Source organism: Juglans regia, chromosome 4 (genome assembly GCF_001411555.2).
Source record: "Juglans regia cultivar Chandler chromosome 4, Walnut 2.0, whole genome shotgun sequence".
In the NCBI taxonomy this organism is placed as follows: Eukaryota; Viridiplantae; Streptophyta; class Magnoliopsida; order Fagales; family Juglandaceae; genus Juglans; species Juglans regia.
Genome location: NC_049904.1, coordinates 6,696,824 through 6,715,788, shown reverse-complemented (window position 1 = coordinate 6,715,788; position 18,965 = coordinate 6,696,824). Strand labels below are relative to the sequence as shown.

General features: G+C 35.6%; 1 protein-coding gene across 3 annotated transcripts; it reads right to left on the bottom strand.

The window, feature by feature from the left end:
• Positions 1–1,370: 1,370 nt before the first annotated feature.
• LOC109013743 (ethylene-insensitive protein 2-like) lies at positions 1,371–11,519 on the bottom strand. 3 transcript variants are annotated; one of them, XM_018995941.2, is made up of 8 exons: positions 10,977–11,519; positions 9,077–9,894; positions 8,321–8,407; positions 8,039–8,149; positions 7,744–7,956; positions 5,170–5,349; positions 2,380–5,076; positions 1,371–2,034 (listed from the first exon to the last, which is right to left on the bottom strand). In XM_018995941.2, the coding sequence occupies exons 2-8, from the start codon at positions 9,275–9,277 to the stop codon at positions 1,657–1,659; spliced, it is 3,867 nt and encodes a 1,288-aa protein (XP_018851486.2). In that variant the 5' UTR covers positions 9,278–9,894; positions 10,977–11,519; the 3' UTR covers positions 1,371–1,656. The 3 variants fall into 3 exon arrangements, with proteins under 3 accessions (XP_018851486.2, XP_018851488.2, XP_018851487.2); XM_018995943.2 differs by having other exon boundaries at positions 5,170–5,346; XM_018995942.2 differs by having other exon boundaries at positions 9,077–9,889.
• Between the last annotated feature and the right edge of the window lie 7,446 nt (positions 11,520–18,965).

Here is an 18,965-nt window from a genome sequence, read left to right as displayed (position 1 = left end):
GGTTAAAGTATTTCATTTTATTTTATTATTATAATTTTATTTATTTTTTATATAAAATATAATAAATTATTTAATTTTTTTAAATTTTAAAATAATAATAATATTAAAAAATATTTTATTCAACTTTTAATATTCATCTAAAATCATCTCGTCTCGCCGTCCAAACTGGACGCAAAATACATTACCTCTCGTATCCTACTCGGCATCACAAATTGGAATGACATTCCTTTCATTACACATTCAATTTTCGAGCTTTGTTCAAAAGAAAATCCAAAAATTTGAAAAAAAACACATTAATGCATTTAGTCGCCTTGCTTGTCATTTGTCACGCCAGCTATCATTTCCTAATTTTATTAAATAAAACTATCATTTCGGATATTAAATTTACAATTTTAAAATGTGCAGTCCTCCCATTCCCTTTAAAATTAAATGAAAAATCTGAAATTCATATAAAAATTATTTTTTTAATAATAATTTCCACTTTTTTTTCCAAATAGAATACATGAAAACTACATACTCCAAAACTATATATAAAATTACCTTTTCTAAATGAGTAATTCTATATATAACTATAAAATATAAAAACGTTGTATAATCACTTTAAAAAATAGTAGAGTCTATTATTAAAAAATTAATTTTTTATATAAAATTTCATATTTTATTCATTTTTTTCAAAATGATTACGCAACAGTTACACAATCTACAATTACAAATACTTTTTCCCTTTCCAAATACATAAAACCGCTCAAAGCAAACTCTTCGAGTCCAAACTAGACAATCATCTAATAAATTATTAAGAAACTCTAATATACACAAATTTATAGAGAAATTTTGCATGGACAAAATTAATTCTTCACAAGTTATTAGTTATACAATACATAATTGGTTGCGTTTAGTGAAATATTTTCAGATATTTTGTAAATAGTAATGAAAAAATAAGAATAGAATATTAAATAATATTAAAAAATATGTAAAAATTAATAATAAGATAATAAATAATAATAAGATATTCTGAGAATACCGAGTGTCCTATATAAATAGGATTCTATTTATCATCATATGATAATATGATAATAGATTAGATTTAAAAATATGATAATATAACGTTAAATGATTGATCTCCATAGGAATATGTTAATAATAGAAATGATCGCTAGCATCACTCTTAGATTTATATTTTGAAACTTTTTGCAGATTTTTTGCTTGATAAGTAAAAATGTTGGACCGGCAATAATCTACTCAAGCTTATAATCAGAAAATGAGCTATAGCAAGAAGAAGCATCTTGCTCACATCTTGCTAGTTGCTATAGTGGCTTTTAACTCATCAGAGAAGCAACGATGTACCCAAACAACAACTGCAATCAACGATGTACCCAAACAACAACTGCAATTATCATTTTTCAACCTTTCTTCTTACCCTTTTGATTGATTCTTCTGCAATTACACATCCACCAATTCTCATCCCATGTATATGCAACATATGGGAATAAAATTTGCAACAACACTTTGATACACAATCAGTGAGAGAGAGAGAGAGAGAGAGAGAGAGAGAGTCCTCAAATCACTGAGGTCAGATGATCCGGACCATGAGCTGCTGTCTGAAATCAAGCAGCACTATAATCACTGAACCACTAGAAGCAAACTGATGGCAACAAGCTATGAGCTGTATGGAGCAGATGTCAGAACCTTGCGCGGCCCAGAAGCCTCATGAACACCAACAGGTTTGCTGGATAATCGTCGCTTGTAGCGTTTGAGTACAGAAGCCAGATTTTCTTTTCCCTTCGGGAAAGCCACATCACCAGCTGCAGTGCCTGTTCTGCCCTTTCGGCAAGAAATTGCAATCTCTACATCCTTAACCATGTCTAGGAGCATCCCTGCAGTGGTGCATTTCCCCCTGCCCGGTTTTGAAGCTGGGGGTAGCATTCCATTTGAAACAGGTGGGCTTGATTTCTGCAGGAACGCCACAGGGATCTGAAGGCAGAAGCACGGGGACATTGGAGAACGTGGTTTCACAAGAGCCGCGTCTATGATCCCCTACTCGTAAAAAGAAATCACTGTCAAGGTCACCAAAGCTAAAAGGATTTTTTTTTTCAAAAAGTATTAACTAAAGATTCAAAGATATTCATCAGGGAATGTACTCATTCATAGAGACAATAGGTGCAAAAATCCCACAGGACAGATCGATTTAACAAGAGTTTTTTTATGCAAATTGTGTCAAGAGAGAACCTTCCTCTCTAAAGATAAAGGATGAAAAAGTTGTTTTCTGCTTGATCAACAATGGGCAAGCAAGACATTGATCTTACCGCAGAGACCATGATTACGACAAACAAGCAATTCTCAACATATGCTCACACCATAAACTAGCAAAAGAATATTTACCTGAAGACGGTTGAGTACATAAGTATATTTCCCCCACAGCTCTGGACGGCTTTCCATGAGTGACAGGTCAAGAATCCGATGGATGCACCACACCCCAAAGCTTACTATCAAATCTGGTCTCCAAATACAGCCCTCCCCACAATGAGGAACAGAGGAAATCAAAAAGTTTTTGAAACTCACCTCATCATTCCTCATTGCAGAACCAGATTTCCTCTCAGAAGACAAATACTGAGGGTCACCCCTGTGAACCACCCGATTCATTTCTCTAGTTTCAGCTTCATACAAAAACCTCTCCCTTGCAGCCACACGGTCTATTAGATCCTCATCAGCCCCATCATTTTGACCAAACAACCAATCAGATCCTTCCAATTTCAGTAACTTCACAATGCAATGTCTGAAAGCCTGAAGAAGCTTTGCCTCTGAATTCACAACAGAAGTTGCTTCTTGAGTTATTGAACTTGGCCTACTTCCAACTCCTCCGCTACCAACATTAAGATTTTTGTCAGCTACACCAAACCGCTCAAAAGGCTGTCTAGACCAAAGGGATCCAGTTTCTATAGTGGGGCTCAACTGCGAGGAAAAACCATCTCTGTAAATTTTTGATGGAGAGAGTTCATCAAATGCCAAAGGAGCTCCGGTCCTTGATCCCAAGTTTGGATTTGGATGTAAAGGCAGTTCATAACCTGTTCTACCGACAGAGGATCCATATCCAATGGGATGGTCCCATTGAGCACTCTTATCAGTCACGTATAAATCTTGCTGTGGAACAGAGAATCCAGACATGTCTGGCAAGCTATGGTACTTTTTCGTGTTGGCTGAACTTGCCATAATATCAGCTGGTCTTTCTGAATGAAATGGACTTTCTCTGCATATTGCAGGGTTCTGGTAACCGGTGGGCTGACCAGAGCTAGACCCATTTTGCAACTTTTGCCCCAACACAAATGCAATTGAATCTCTGTAGCCTGTAACACCCAATGAGGGGGAACTCACGGCTGCTGACTGCATTGGATTATTCAAGTGATCAGAGTTTCTTTCTTTAGCCATTCGATAGGAAGCAATCTGATAACCATGTATTGTAGCTGGCTGATAATCCCAGCTTTCAGTAGATGGTACATTGCGCATACTAGAATAGCGCCTCTCACCAGAGTCAAGGACATTGTGACTTGGATTCTGCACATATGCATCCAAAAACTGCACGGGGTTGGACCACAATGATGAAGATCCCCTTTGAACCCCATACGATGAATCTGAATTCCTTTGCACATTTTGCTGCGTGGGAGCCTCATATAAACTTGAGTTGATTAGATTATCAGATCCCGTAACTCCTACAGACAGGAAGCTCCCAGAAAACTCCTTTGCAGTAGTATCCACTTTTAGGGATGAAGAAGCAGATCTAGAATCCACTCCCAGAACCACATCCAGTTTCTTTAACTTTGCTTCTTGAGTAGCTTGGCCATGGAAGTCATACAGCTGCCCCCAAAACTCGTCAAGAACTGCAGCAAGTTGACGCCTTGCAGCACGACCCAATCCAGCTAACCTTGAAAGACTTCCTGTACCACTCCCACCTTCATCACCTTTCCCACTGAGACTTCTAAATGATCCTGGACCCTCAGATATCAAAGATTGGGTGCTCCCAGACAAACCTTTAGATGATTCTTCAGACTCCCAGGTGTCTCCCTCATCATCATCTTTTTCAGTTTGTAGCTCTCCCTCAATTCCCACAGTCTTCTCAAGAGGTTCCATTGATTTAGCTTGCACAGTTCTGTTGTCCAGAAATTTAACATCAGAAACCTCATTAGAAACAGTTGAAAGTGGGACTGATGGAACTGACTCTACCGTGGCTGCTGATCCATCCAGGCCACATATGGGGGAGCTAGAAAGTATAGCTTTAGAACGATTTTCCTCAACAGTAGTCAAATTGATCTCTCGATCAGGCTCCATAATATGTTCAGGCAAATCAACATCAAAGCCAACTGGCATATCTGAATGACTCTTCAAATCCTTCCCTCGTGCTGATAATGGTTCTTGCTTCTGAACAGGAGCCTCTCCATGGTATCCAGTTCCAGTTATATCTGTATCCTCTCTCTCTGTGGATGTACCAGGTACAGCCTCCGGTGTACCCCGGTACAGCTGAGCATCAAATCCAGCACTTGCAGATTTTAATGGGGTGGCTAATAACCAAAGCATCAGACCAAGTGATGCACAAGCAGTGACAACAAGAACTGGGTAAGGGAAAGATAAACCACCCCCCATGTTCCACCTCAAATTAGCTACCCAATCACTATTCCCAAATATCATTTCTACCATAAATATAATCTTCAAGACTAACATCCCAATAAATGTGATGAGGGCTAAAAACTCCACAAACACAGAGATTTTGTAGACACCCATTATTGGTCTTGATGCAGCAACACGGAAAAGAGGGATCACAGAAGATGGCAGCAGTAGAGCTACCATCACCTGCGTGACTATAAGCAATTGATACATCCCTTCAGCTCCTGAACTCCACACACAGTAAAGGGCTGGAACTACAGAAATAACTCTGATTGTAGCACAATGAAGCCAACCAGGAATGTCTACCTTCAAGAAATCATGCAAAACTACTTGTCCACATTGACCCCAGTTTAATGATGTGATTTGATTAGAGAAAAACAGAACCAATAAATAGGCAAAGGGAGCAATGGGACTCCTAAACACCTGTATTGATGATAAGAAATTTATCCGATCAGTATCTATTGAGATGTTGAACACTATCTTAGTGGCAGTCAGCATTATAAGAACAAACCAAACCTGTTCCATTAGTGACATTGAATCCTGAAAAGTGAGCAAGACAAGGCCGGGGAAGACATTTGCTGCTGATATCATCAGCACATAATTCACCAGATAAATACCACTGAAGACGCATAAGATGGCAACAAAATGGTTATGACACATGGCATCCTTGGAAATGTTTGGTGATCCCTGAGACTGCTGCAAGAATATGAGAGATAGCAAAGTGAGAGATAGCAAAGTCTCAGAAAAGCACACCTCTGATCAACATCATTGTAGACAGTTTCCCCTGCCCTTAGGGGGAGCAAAACTTGGGAGGTTAAATCACTTCTGTTTACATACGGTATATATTATTCCTTATGGTCCCCCATTTTATGAATTACACTTTTATGATTATAATGTAAGTTTCCTGTATGCCATGACAAATAAATCAAAGAAAGTTACTCGGGAGAAAGACAAAAGGGGTCATTAATGCACTATGACTGAGAAACATGCCATACCAGAAGATCGTTTAGCTTACACTATTTCAGCATAAACAAATGGCTAAAAATAACTTGTTACAAATAATAACAGCAAATTATGTTTTCAAATGTGTGTGTGTGTGTGTGTCTATATGCATATGTATAACAATTCAAGAAAAAGAGTGAAACCAAGACGTTCCGCCTCTAAGGTACTTCAAACAGGACAACACAGAGATAGGGGGACGTTGGGTCCCCTTGCCTCAATCCCGAAGATTTCCTGAAAGCATACAATAACTCTTAATAATAGAATGAAAGTAGGTACGGTAGGGGCAGAGGGAAAAGCTATTGATGCAAGATTTCTCCACCGATCGATGATATATATGACCCTGGAAGATGTACTAAATTTTAAGTAAACTACCAAGAAAACAAGATGGAGCAGTACAGAAAAGCAGTTATGCAATATATGTGCAGTAAAGCATAAATTAGTCAAGTGCTGACAAGAAGAAACCATGGACAATGACGTATTCTAGCTTGCTGTCTTGTCAACACGGAAGGATCAACAAGAATTAGGCCTTGTTTGGGTAATGAGATATTCTCAAAACATCTCAAAACTTCCTTCCCAAACATCGCTCAAACACAAAACACTTTTCAATTTCAAATCTTCAACTTTTTCATCTAATCATTACCTAATCATGCAACTTTTTCATCCCATACTTCCAAACAAAACACAAAAAACAATGAAACTTTTTCAAATTTAGAAACAAAAATTATATTCAAACAATTTTTTTACTTTATAATATTTTTATTCAATTTTTTCTCTCACATTTCCCAAAACAACTCAAACCATTTCACTACTATTCACAAAATTCTTTGATATTCTAAAGATGATCCCTGTGTCACACCAAAATTCAATGAACCAACTTCCTGCAAGTAAGAATAACGCCAGGGGTACCAGCATTTACTGACTAAAAACCATTACAATGGCTAAGGATAGTTAAAAGAGACCTATTTATGACTCAACCTGCAGATCATTCAGAATATATACCGATCAAATACCATAGCTGTAATATACAGGGAACTCCTACCACAGCCGTCAGGACATAGGGCATCTCTTAGCATGTATTATTGTCCAACCATCTAAGGTTTTCAAAATAATTTCATTGTATTTGGGCTCTAGCAACAACTCAATAGGACCTACATATATTATCTACTCACCAACCAAATGGAGTTGACAACTCAAGGTTTTTATACTGACTGCTGATTGTCTAAATCTCCTTTCACCACAACTGATCATCACATACATAATGCTATGTAAAACTCGTAGTAATCCATTTATATGTACCGTTATACCACCTAATAATGTAGGTTGAACATGTTAGAACAATCTATCTGAGCTCGGATAGCATATAGTTGTGTCCCTTTCTTCCGTATATATCTTTGTTTTAAATTATTTACCCTACATAAACACAGTGCAAAAGGAATCCAGGCGTGGCCCATGCCTGGGAAAGCTGTACCCCAACCAATGGTCGCAGACTACGGTCGCATTTAAAAAACTTATTCACCTTCTTAACTCGGGTATCATGTAGGTTGTTGAATGATTGGTATAATCTACAGTATTTTCCTATTCTCTACATTATTTCCAGATTCATCACAAAGAGACACCTATTTAGCCTTCTTCTGCAGTTATCTCGGAGGTCACACAATCCGCACCATGCTAATATTACAAGATCAAATCTTTTACAGGTTATTTAAAAAAATTAAACTAAAGCAAACACACATGCATGCCATTAACTCCAAGACTACCACTGTAGACACAAGTGAAAATTTATATCAAAAGGCCAAAATCCACTATTTAATGTTGATCCAGCGGAGCAACAAGGTATCCCATGCACATGCATTATTGCAACACAAAGTTCACAAAGCCAAACATTGTAAAATTTCTACCTCAAAGCTACAATGGCGTTAAAATTTTAAGTAGATGTGGAATGCCCAATTCATTCACATACATGTAAGAAATGAAAAATAAAAAGGTGCAGACATGCATATGCACATTAAATACAATGAGTCACAAGGTTCGGAAACAAGAAAATGTGTATAGCTTGAAACAAATAAAAGAGATAGAAGGCAAAGACACCTGTACAATAGAAGAATGGAGAAAAAAGTTATGAGGCATGATGTTTGCCCCAAGAAGACTCATCAGTGCAAATGCATTCTCCCCACATAACTTTGTTAGCATCCAATTCATGGAAAGTGAAATTTCTGTTTGACTGATGAGTACTCCAAGAACAACAGAAAGCAAGATAAAGCCTGATAAGCATAAGCATAGGAACTTGGCCTTGCTGTTCTCCTGAGACATTAAATTAAAGAAATATATAAATAACAATGAAAACAATAAACTTTCCAAAAAGAATGCACATGAAAGCACTTACCAGGAGGATGGAAAAAAGTGGAAATAAAATAGTATTGATAGCAGTCAAAAAGACACAAGAGAACAGGTCCCACCCAAAAAGAAGATTAAGTCCATGTGCAAGGCCCAAGATCTAGTAAAAGTAGTGTAATCATATGTTAGGGATAAAACAAAGCTTGTAATCAATACTGAAAATCAAAGATTAAATTGCATACCCAGTTCAGTCATAATTCTAAAGAGCAGGCACTAAATTAATCTATTTTGAAAAAAGTAAGAGGTATCATGATGATGAATGAGAAATTACCATGGTAAGATCCAGCACAATCACAGAAAGCTCTATTTGGACTCCTAAGAATAAACATGTGAACTTATCATACTCATCCCTGCAAACCTTTGGCATAATAATTCAGAAAGAACACAAATTAGAAAATTACAACCGTGTGCACACGCACATGCATGCGCAAAGACAGCATGCACACACACAAATAGAAAAAATAGAGAGAGAGAGAGAGAGAGTTGTCATCAACTTTGAGCTTTTGTTTATGATTATGTGCATTGGTAGCCTCGTGGTGGAAGCAAAGGAATCAATGCTAATGTGGATAATGAACTAATAACTAGAACTAAGAAGAAAAAAATTTAAAACAAAGAATGCAGCCGGCATTTCCAGAGGAACCACGTTCTGAAAACCACATTCAGGACAGACATGTAGGCATATACACCTAACAATTAATCTACCTATGGGCCTACAGGCAGAGCATAGAAATTTTATAACCATCAGTACTCTGCCTTCTTCACATTATTATTAACAAATCAAACCAGACTACAATGTAAAAGACAAAAACAATTCATAAAAAATTCACTAATTTATTTTCTTATTCCAAACATTTCATTGTTACGAGGGTGAAAGGGTGAAGTTTGACATACTTCAAAACAGTAAAAATAAAATAAAAGGTAAAGGTTGACACAACAAACCAGAAAACTAACAATACTCAACAATGGAGAAAAATATAACAATAACTCCATTCCACAAGTAAAACCCTAAAGGCAAAGAAAGTTATACCTGAGCAAGATCTCGTCCAGTGACCAAACCAATCCGAGCTGACAGGTATTGACATAAAATAGCAGCAAAATTGAAAACAAGCATCCATGCTACCAGTTCAAACCCAAAATGGGCACCACTTTCAGCAATTGCTGCCCACTTTCCAGGGTCAACATATACAATTGAAATCAGAAGCACAGGTGCAACAGCAGAAAGTACCATATTAAGACTACCCCGAAGATTGTTAGAATCAGAACTCTTCAGAGGTACCAGTCCAGTATGATACTAATCAAAACTTCTGAGAAACGGAAGGACCCCCAATTGAGTGTAAATAATATATCACAAGCCTGCCAACATTATTTGTAGGGGAGAGGATATACAACCTTCACAAGTCAGTCACTGAAACATTGGGTCAACAATACTTAACCACATTAAAGAACAAGTTTAATCCAACAAACTTGGATGAACTGGTATGGCACCCAAAGATGACCCAGATATGTAATGACAGTCTTCCAGGCCCTATAATGCAACTTGCTTGAATCAGACCAAATAGCTTCAAATTGCATGCAATTTTATGATAAAAGAACTTCAAACACTACCCACAGTTTTAGATACAGATGCCTTCAACAAAATTACTTCAATACCAACCCAGATGGTGTTGACACCCAATAAAGTTTCTATTCATCATCTGAATATGACTAGAAGCTTAATCCAATTCATGCAAAAATTCCACCGTATACTTGCATTACAGAGTATATAAAACCGATTCTCAACTGACTTCCACAGGGCAAACTCTGTAAATGAAACACCTGTCTTCATGCCCCTGGCTTAGATCTAATCTGATCCAATAAATCAAATCAGTTGCCACCCAAAAGATTAGAAAAAGGAGCTCAAATTCAAATGAAATGTAATAAAACTTCGAACACCATTTGAAGAAGCAACTTGATATATTAGAACAATATACAACTGAAATTATGACCAAATCAAAGTCAAAAACCACGGGAAAAAACACGAAAGCGTATGCAGCTTAAAATATCATCAAGCCCCAGTAGGATAATATAAATGTAGAAATCACAGAGAAGAACCTTATTCAACGTATATTTCCACTAACTCACTATGTTTACCGACAAGACGCGTCTCTCCTTCTGTACTCTGGTAAATAAAAGCTCAAAAATTTAAGGGTCAAGCTTAACTTTATTCTCAGCCTCTTTGATCAGTAGGCGGGTGGGGTAAGCCCTCTACTTAAGATTACATTCCATAACGATGCACTGACAGAAAGGCCCAACTCAAGTACAATCCAAAAATGAAAATTGCAAATCAAAAGAGCCTATACAACGGTACAGCTAATGCTCCCTGTTCGTTCGGATTTTGTTGGGAGTTCTAATTACATTGGTAATAACATATCGTACTCAATTATATATAAGCATAATACAGATGAGAATACCAAAAACAGAAACAACAATAATTATAGCCACCACAACAAGATTTCTAAGCATATAAAATCAGCTTAACAATAATTATACCCATCAAACAAGAATCTACAAGCAACCCATCAAATTCCAAACCATAAACATCAACAAAATGCAAAGACCCAGCTCAAAAACCCATCTCAGCTCTTCGCACAACAACTCTAAAACATAAACAACACCACCCCCTGCCCAAAACAGACTGAAAAGCAGAGACTTCCAAAACATGCAAAAAAAAATAAAAAACCCGAAGCCCTAGGATAAAGAAAATCAGAAACGCCAGCCATGGATCTGTGGAAAGAAGAAAATAGAGCGTCCAAGTAACCAACTTGCCAGATACCGTGGGTGATGACGATCATGAAGACAGAGACACGATATATAAATAGATAGATAGTTGGGTCTCAATCAAAATCAAAGATGGCCGTGCAGTTAGGGCTTTTGGGAAATGGTTATACCTTCTTCTTCTTCTCCTGTAGTTCTCTGGCCTTTCCTTCCTATGCCAATCCCTATCTCCAGTCCTACAAGTAGATCTCAGACCCTCTTTAACGACCCCACGGTTTAGTTACTTTATTTATATAGATATGTGCATAAATAGAGGGAGAGAGAGAAGCTCAATCCTCAATGGAAGAAAGTGAAACGAAAGGAAATGATAAAAAAAAATTATGAGTGGGCTTTCAAGGCCATCTCGGAGAGAGAGAGAGAGAGAGAGGCAAAAGTTTCAACAAATGTGTCGAAAAGGTAGAAAGCTCCAAAAGACGGTTAACGTTTGCTCTACTTTTCATTTATAGTGCTGAGAGTGAGAGGTAGTTTCGTCATCTCCATCTGATCTCATCTCCATCTTCATCCTCTACTGCTCTCTTTTTAGCTTTTGGTTAATGGTTGCAGGTCAGAAGTGATTTGTCAGAGTAACTCGAAAGAAAGATGGAGACCGGCTTGTCAATTTTTGTACGGCTTCAACATCCAGACATACATTACATCATCTTCTTCCTTCCCCACTACTCAGCCCTTTGAATGGATAACTGAATGAACCAAAATGCAATGTCAATCTGCGTAATACGTGAAATTATTCTCCTTTACGTACGGGTTACAGCTCACAAAGGATTTTTTTTTTTTTTTTACTGCCTAATTTTTCTTTTTTTTTTTTTTGGAATTTTTACTGCCTAATTAGAGTTTCAAAACGGAGATAGTATGTCCCGTGATTTTGTCTATTATCTTAGGCTTGGTTTTATTAGACAAAATTAAATTATTTTATTTGATCTTATATAAATATTATAATTTTTTTAAATCTTATATAAAATATAAAAAATAATTTAATTTTTTTAAATTTAAAAAAAAAATTATTAAAAAATTATATTATAATAATATTTTATTTAACTTTAAATAAAATATTTTATTTCATCTCATCTGAACTGCATAATCAAATGAGACTATTGATCATGTATTTTTTTAAGGATAAAGCTAAAGCCCCCACTCCCACTCCCGCTATATTTTTTTTAATTTTTTTAATATTTTTTTTATTTAATAATAAAGTAAGCATTTTTTAATGATATTATAATTTTTTTATTTTTTTAAAAAATATTTTACAATGTTAAAAAAGTACATGTACAAAAAAGTGAAATAAGAAAATACAAGATTTTACACTAGCTGGACCAGGAAGCGGGACTCCGAGCAGAGGCTGTAGAGGTATCCTTTTTTTAATATTTAAAAAAATTGATAATTCTTTTCATCAGTAATCATTCATCCTCACACTTTATATCTATTAATTTTTTTTTATAAGATATGGGATGTGAGATAGTGAATAGTGATCTATGATAATAATTTTTTATTAATAATATATTTTTTTATTTTTTAAAAATATTTAAAAAATATAAAAAAATAAAATAAAATAATAGCATTTGACTTAAGGGCACCTCCAGCGACGCCAGAATAACAGTACTTATATATATATATTATATATAGACATAATTATTAGACATATGCAATATATGGAAATCGGCAATGTACACGTCTACACAATTAATCATTATACGTCGTGTTATTTTATAGTTTATGAAAAAAATAATTAAAAATATCAAATATAAAAAACCAAAACAATAATTTAGAAATTAAAAAATGAGAAATATTCGGTGAAAGGTGTCACCTTTCTGTTAAATACACACGTTTCTTTTTATTAATATTTGTAGGGATGTAACGACGGATTACGGATCAAAAATTTCAGTCATCACCGACTTTGGCTATCGGTCTAATCGGTCCCTATCGGTCTAATCGGTCCATTTGATCTGATTTGATTCATAAATAATTTTTTCTTTTTTTCTCTTTTTTTTGGAAAAATTAATATAATAAATTAATAAAATTAAAATTAAATAATTTCTTTAAGATTTTATATATAATTAATTAGTATTAAATAATCTTATTATATATATGGTTAATGATGATTCATTAGATAAAAATTACATACTTAACTTATACAACTATTATATAAAATAATAAAAAATTGTATTAGTCATCTCTGTTGACCGATTCTTGCTCATGAAGACGTTCGTGAGTGGGAGTCTATCATCTTAAGAGTCCTTTAAGTGGTCAAACACTCCTCCATCAGTTTAAACTGATCCCATGAAAATAGGATCACGTGGGACACGTAAACCCGAAATTTGATGGAGATTTCGGCTATAAATACATGTGTTTGGTCCCCAAACTCACTCACTCAATTCCCTTCGGTAATACACCATCTAAATAGAGTAGAGAAGAGTTTGGAAGAGCCAAACACAGTGAGAACCGAAACTTTTACAGTGAATTGCATCAATGGCTGGAGGTAATATTTCTTGGCATTAAACCCTTTAATTCTCATTTCTAAAGTGTTGTTCCGCATTAGAGAATTTTATTTAAGTCTAACAGTTGGTATCAGAGCATTAAAATCCTCTGTCTTGATGTTTAAATTTAAAAACCCGAGTTCCTCTGTTTTTGGCCGTGACTTGGAATTTTTTTTTTTGGGTTTTGATTTTTGGACGTTTTTTATTTGAAAAAAGTTTAGAAATCATAAAGAAATATTTTTTCTAAGCTTTCTGTGATTAAAAACATAATTTTTGACGTGAAAAAACACTGTAAAATCCAAAAATCGCGCTGTGTCTGGAGGTAGAAGACGACGCGAACGACATGTCGTTTTCAGACTTGTTGAAAACGACATGTCATTTTCAGAAGCTTTTGTTTCATTCAGTTCTGCTAAACGACAGGTCGTTTTCAACTTTGATGAAAACGACATGTCGTTTAGCATAATGTTTCTATTCCCGTATATTACTAAACGACACGTCGTTTTCATTAAATGAAAACGACATGTCGTTTTGCTTCGGAGCCCGTTCAAGTGTAATGACAAAAACGACACGTCGTTTTTCAATTGATGAAAACGACATGTCGTTTTATTCGGTAGTCGTTTATCAAGCCTGAAGATAAACGACATGTCGTTTTGAGTTTCGTAAAACGACATGTCGTTTAGAGGCTGTCTGTGTTTTAAGAAATGGGAAAAACGACACGTCGTTTTTTCCTTCTTGAAAAAACGACCTGTCGTTTACTTGGTGCAGGAAAAAAAAAAAAAAAAATTTCCCCTTTTTAAATGGCTTGAATAGTGGGTTTTTGGGTCTAAGGACCATTGTGCTTATAATTTTTTATTTTTAATTATATGCAATGAGAATATTTGTTTATTATGCTCATATTTAGTTTGCATGAATTGATTAATTTTTTTTTTTGCTTTTTACATGCAATTTTTGATGAGTATATAGTTTAGAGCATGAGATTAAATGTTATGCATAATATTATAATCTAGATTGTGCAATATTTATGCTTATATATTATGAATCTTTTGTGCATAGTTATAACATTGAGTATTAGTTAAAATTATGTAATTCATAATATTAAGCTAGTCTTATGCAATTTAAATGTCTAGTGATCCATATAGTTTTATGTTAATTAGAGAATAACCACAGCATCTTTAATTAAGTAAAATTATAATGATTGATTAGGATCACATAAGGAATATTAGACATTAATTATAATTAATTATACATAAATATAATAAATTTTATCCCGCAAGAATTTTTATTATATTTATATTATTAATTAGGATAAAATATCAAGTTATTCATAAATTACCCACAGGAATTATGAATGAAGTAAATAATTTGATAGTTTTATCATAAAAGTCTAAGATAGAATACACATCAAATTCATAATATACCCTTTAGAATTATGAATTAAGTAATTATATTGATAAAATTCTATCATATAGATTAATTGGATCTACTGGTATTAAAAATTTAGCCCACAGGCAATTTTATGTCATTAGATTCAATTTTTAGGCATGATTTACATTGGTAAAACATGAATATTTATTTAGGCCTCAATTTTAACATAAACATGTAATCTATATGCAGTTTCACAATCTACAAATTTCTCTGATATTCGTTATGATATCCCTGAACTTAAGGGAGATAACTATAAGGTTTGGAAGGAGAGAATTCTTCTTCATTTAAGGTGGATGGACATAGATTATGCTATTAGGAAAGATGAACCACCAGTTGTAACTGATACCAGTAATGCAGCAGACATCGTACTTTATGAGCGATGGGAGCGATCTAATCGCCTAAGCATGATGTTCATTAAGACTAGAATATCAGCTTATATTCGTGATTCTGTCGATCAGCATGAAAAGGTCCAAGACTTGCTAAAAGCTATTGATGAACAATTTGTCACTTCAGACAAAGTTCTAGCAAGCACCCTAATTATGAAGTTATCATCCCTAAGACTCACCAGTGTGAAAGGTGTGCGTGAGCACATCATGCAAATGAGGGACAATGTGGCTCAATTGAAGAAACTAGAAGTTGAAATGTCGGAGTCCTTCCTAGTGCACTACATCCTGAACACACTCCCGCATCAATATGGACCCTTCAAAATCTCTTACAATACACATAAGGATAAATGGTCAATTAATGAACTCATGACCATGTGTGTTCAAGAGGAAGGGAGACTGATGATGGAACAGGGTGAAAGTGCAATGCTGGCAATGCATGGAAAGGGCAAATATCAAGCCAAACTGAAGGGAAAAGGCAAAATACCTCCCCAAGGTGGTATTAAGAAAGATTCCAAATGTTTCTTCTGTAAAAAGAAGGGACACATGAAGAAGGAATGCGCCAAATTCCAGAAATGGCTTGCAGACAAAGGTAATTCGACCTCACTTGTTTGTTATGAATCTAATATGGTTAATGTCAATATTAACACATGGTGGATTGATTCTGGATCAACAATCCACATTTCGAATTCCTTGCAGGGTTTGCAAAACCTAAGGAAGTCAGTGGGAAGTGAGCGAAGCATCTTATCAGGAAACAAGATGGGCTCGCATGTGGAAGCTGTTGGAACTTGCTATTTAATTTTATCTAGTGGTTTTGTTTTAAAGTTGGAGAAGACCTTTTATGTTCCAAGTTTTTCTAGAAACTTGATTTCAGTTTCAAGACTAGTACCTTTTGAATATTCTTTTAATTTTTCAAATTCATCATTCAGTTTATTTTATAAATCTGATTGTGTTGGGAATGGTACTTTGTCTAATGGTCTTTACTGCATTAATTTACAAAACAATACCACTTATGATTCAATGCATGTTCACACTGGCACTAAAAGATGTGTTATTAATGAGGATTCCTCTAAATTATGGCACCGGAGATTAGACCATATCTCCATAGATAGGATTAAAAGATTAGTAAATGAAGGGGTACTTAATACTCTGGATTTTACTGATTTTGAGACTTGTGTGGACTGCATAAAGGGAAAGCATACCAACAAGTCAAAGAAATGTGCCAATAGGAGTTCAGACATATTAGAGATCATACATACTGATATATGTAGTCCAGACATGGACTCATATGGTCAGAAATATTTCATCTCTTTTATAGATGATTACTCACGATATATGTATCTCTACATGTTTCATAACAAGAACGAAGCATTAGATGCCTTTAAAATCTTTAAGGTTGAAGTAGAGAAACAATGCGGTAAACAAATTAAGATCGTGAGATCAGATAGAAGTGGAGAATATTATGGTAGATACATTGAGAATGGACAAGCACCTGGGCCATTTGCAAAGTTTCTTCAAGAGCATGGGATTGTTGCCCAATACACCATGCCTGGTTCACCGGACCAGAATGATGTAGCAGAAAGAAGAAACCGAACATTATTAGACATGGTGCGGAGTATGCTTAGCAGCTCCAATCTTCCTAAATCATTGTGGGCTGAAACACTTAAGACGGCAGTGTATATATTAAACCGAGTTCCAACCAAATCTGTTTCTAAAACGCCATTTGAATTATGGAAAGGTTGGAAACCGAGTTTGCGACATATGCACGTTTGGGGATGCCCGTCTGAGGTGAGAATTTATAATCCATAAGAGAAGAAACTAGACCCAAGGACCATTAGTGGGTATTTCATTGGATATGCTGAAAGGTCTAAAGGTTATAGATTTTATTGTCCATCTCACAGTACTAGGATTGTGGAATCAAGAAATGCAAAGTTTCTTGAGAATGACTTGATCAGTGGGAGCGATCAAACCAGGAACATAGTTTCTGAGAATGATCATTCAGAATCTCAACCTTCTACTTCAAGTGATAAATTGGTTATTGTTTACAACACCCCTCAAGTACCAACTGGTGTTGAACTACCAATCATTGATGTTTCACAAGTTGCTGACGACACTCTAGTAGATCAGGTAGTTCAAGAGTTGCCAACAACTTTTGAACAACAAGTTGAACCACATACTACTTCTCAGGAAGATGATGGTGCAACATTAAGAAGATCTGTTAGAGCAAGAAGATCAGCAATTCCTAGTGATTATGTTGTGTATCTGCAAGAATCTGACTATAACATTGGAGTCGAAAATGATCCCGAGTTATTTTCACAAGCCATGAGTTGCAAAGAATCAGAATTATAGTACAATACCATGAAGGAAGAGTTGAATTCCATGAAGAGTAACGAAGTCTGGGATCTTGTTGAGTTGTCTAATGGTGTAAAAACCATTGGATGTAAATGGATCTTTAAAACCAAAAGAGACTCATTAGGCAACATTGAGAGATACAAGGCAATACTAGTTGCTAAGGGATTCACTCAGAAAGAAGGAATCGATTACACGGAGACTTTCTCTCCCGTATCTAAGAAAGATTCCTTACGTATTATTTTGGCATTAGTAGCCCATTTTGACTTAGAATTGCAACAAATGGATGTGAAAACAGCATTTCTCAATGGAGAACTAGAGGAGGAGGTTTACATGAAACAGCCTGAAGGATTCCCCTCTAGTGATGGTGAGCAATTGGTTTGCAAGCTCAAGAAATCCATATACGGTTTAAAACAAGCATCTCGCCAATGGTATTTGAAATTCCATAATGTAATTTCTTCATTCGGTTTTGTAGAAAACGTTATGGATCAATGTATATACCAGAAGGTCAGTGGGAGTAAAATATGTTTTCTTGTTTTATATGTGGATGACATTTTGCTAGCAACCAATGATAAGGGTTTGCTGCATGAAGTGAAACAATTCCTCTCTAAAAATTTTGATATGAAGGATATGGGTGAGACATCTTATGTCATTGGCATTAAGATCCATAGAGATAGATTTCGAGGCATCTTGGGTCTATCTCAGGAAACCTATATTAATAAATTTTTGGAGAGATATCGGATGAAGGATTGTTCACCAAGTGTAGCTCCCATTGTGAAGGGTGATAGGTTCAATTTGAATCAATGCCCAAAGAATGACCTTGAAAGAGAACAAATGAAGAACATTCCATATGCTTCTGCTGTCGGAAGCCTAATGTATGCTCAGGTCTGTACAAGACCTGACATTGCATTTGCTGTGGGAATGTTAGGACGATATCAGAGTAATCTAGGTTTAGACCACTGGAGAGCTGCAAAGAAAGTAATGAGGTACCTTCAAGGGACCAAAGAATACATGCTTATGTATAGACGAACGGACAATCTGGAAATAATTGGCTACTCAGATTCTGACTTTGCTGGCTGTGTTGATTCACGCAAATCAACATCAGGATACATATTTTTGATGGCCGGTGGAGCTATATCATGGAGGAGTGCCAAGCAGACTTTGACTGCCACCTTTACTATGGAAGCCGAGTTCGTCTCTTGTTTTGAGGCTACTTCACATGGTGTATGGCTTAAGAGTTTCATTTCTGGGTTTAGAATTATGGATTCAATCTCTAGGCCATTGAGAATGTATTGCGACAATTCAGCTGCTGTTTTTATGGCTAAGAACAAAAGTGGGAGTCGGAGTAAACACATCGACATTAAATATTTAGCCATAAGGGAACGTGTTAAAGAAAATAAAGTGGTCATTGAGCACGTAAGCACTGAACTAATGATCGCTGATCCTTTGACTAAGGGCATGCCACCGTTGAAATTCA

Excerpts from the sequence above, each read along its gene's own strand:
- LOC109013743 (XM_018995941.2), bottom strand. The coding sequence starts at position 9,277 with ATGGTACTTTCTGCTGTTGCACCTGTGCTTCTGATTTCAATTGTATAT. Across the intron at positions 8,408-9,076 it reads CTGGACGAGATCTTGCTCAG|GTTTGCAGGGATGAGTATGA; the intron begins GTATAACTTTCT and ends ATTATGCCAAAG. Across the intron at positions 7,957-8,038 it reads CACTTTTTTCCATCCTCCTG|GAGAACAGCAAGGCCAAGTT; the intron begins GTAAGTGCTTTC and ends TTAATGTCTCAG.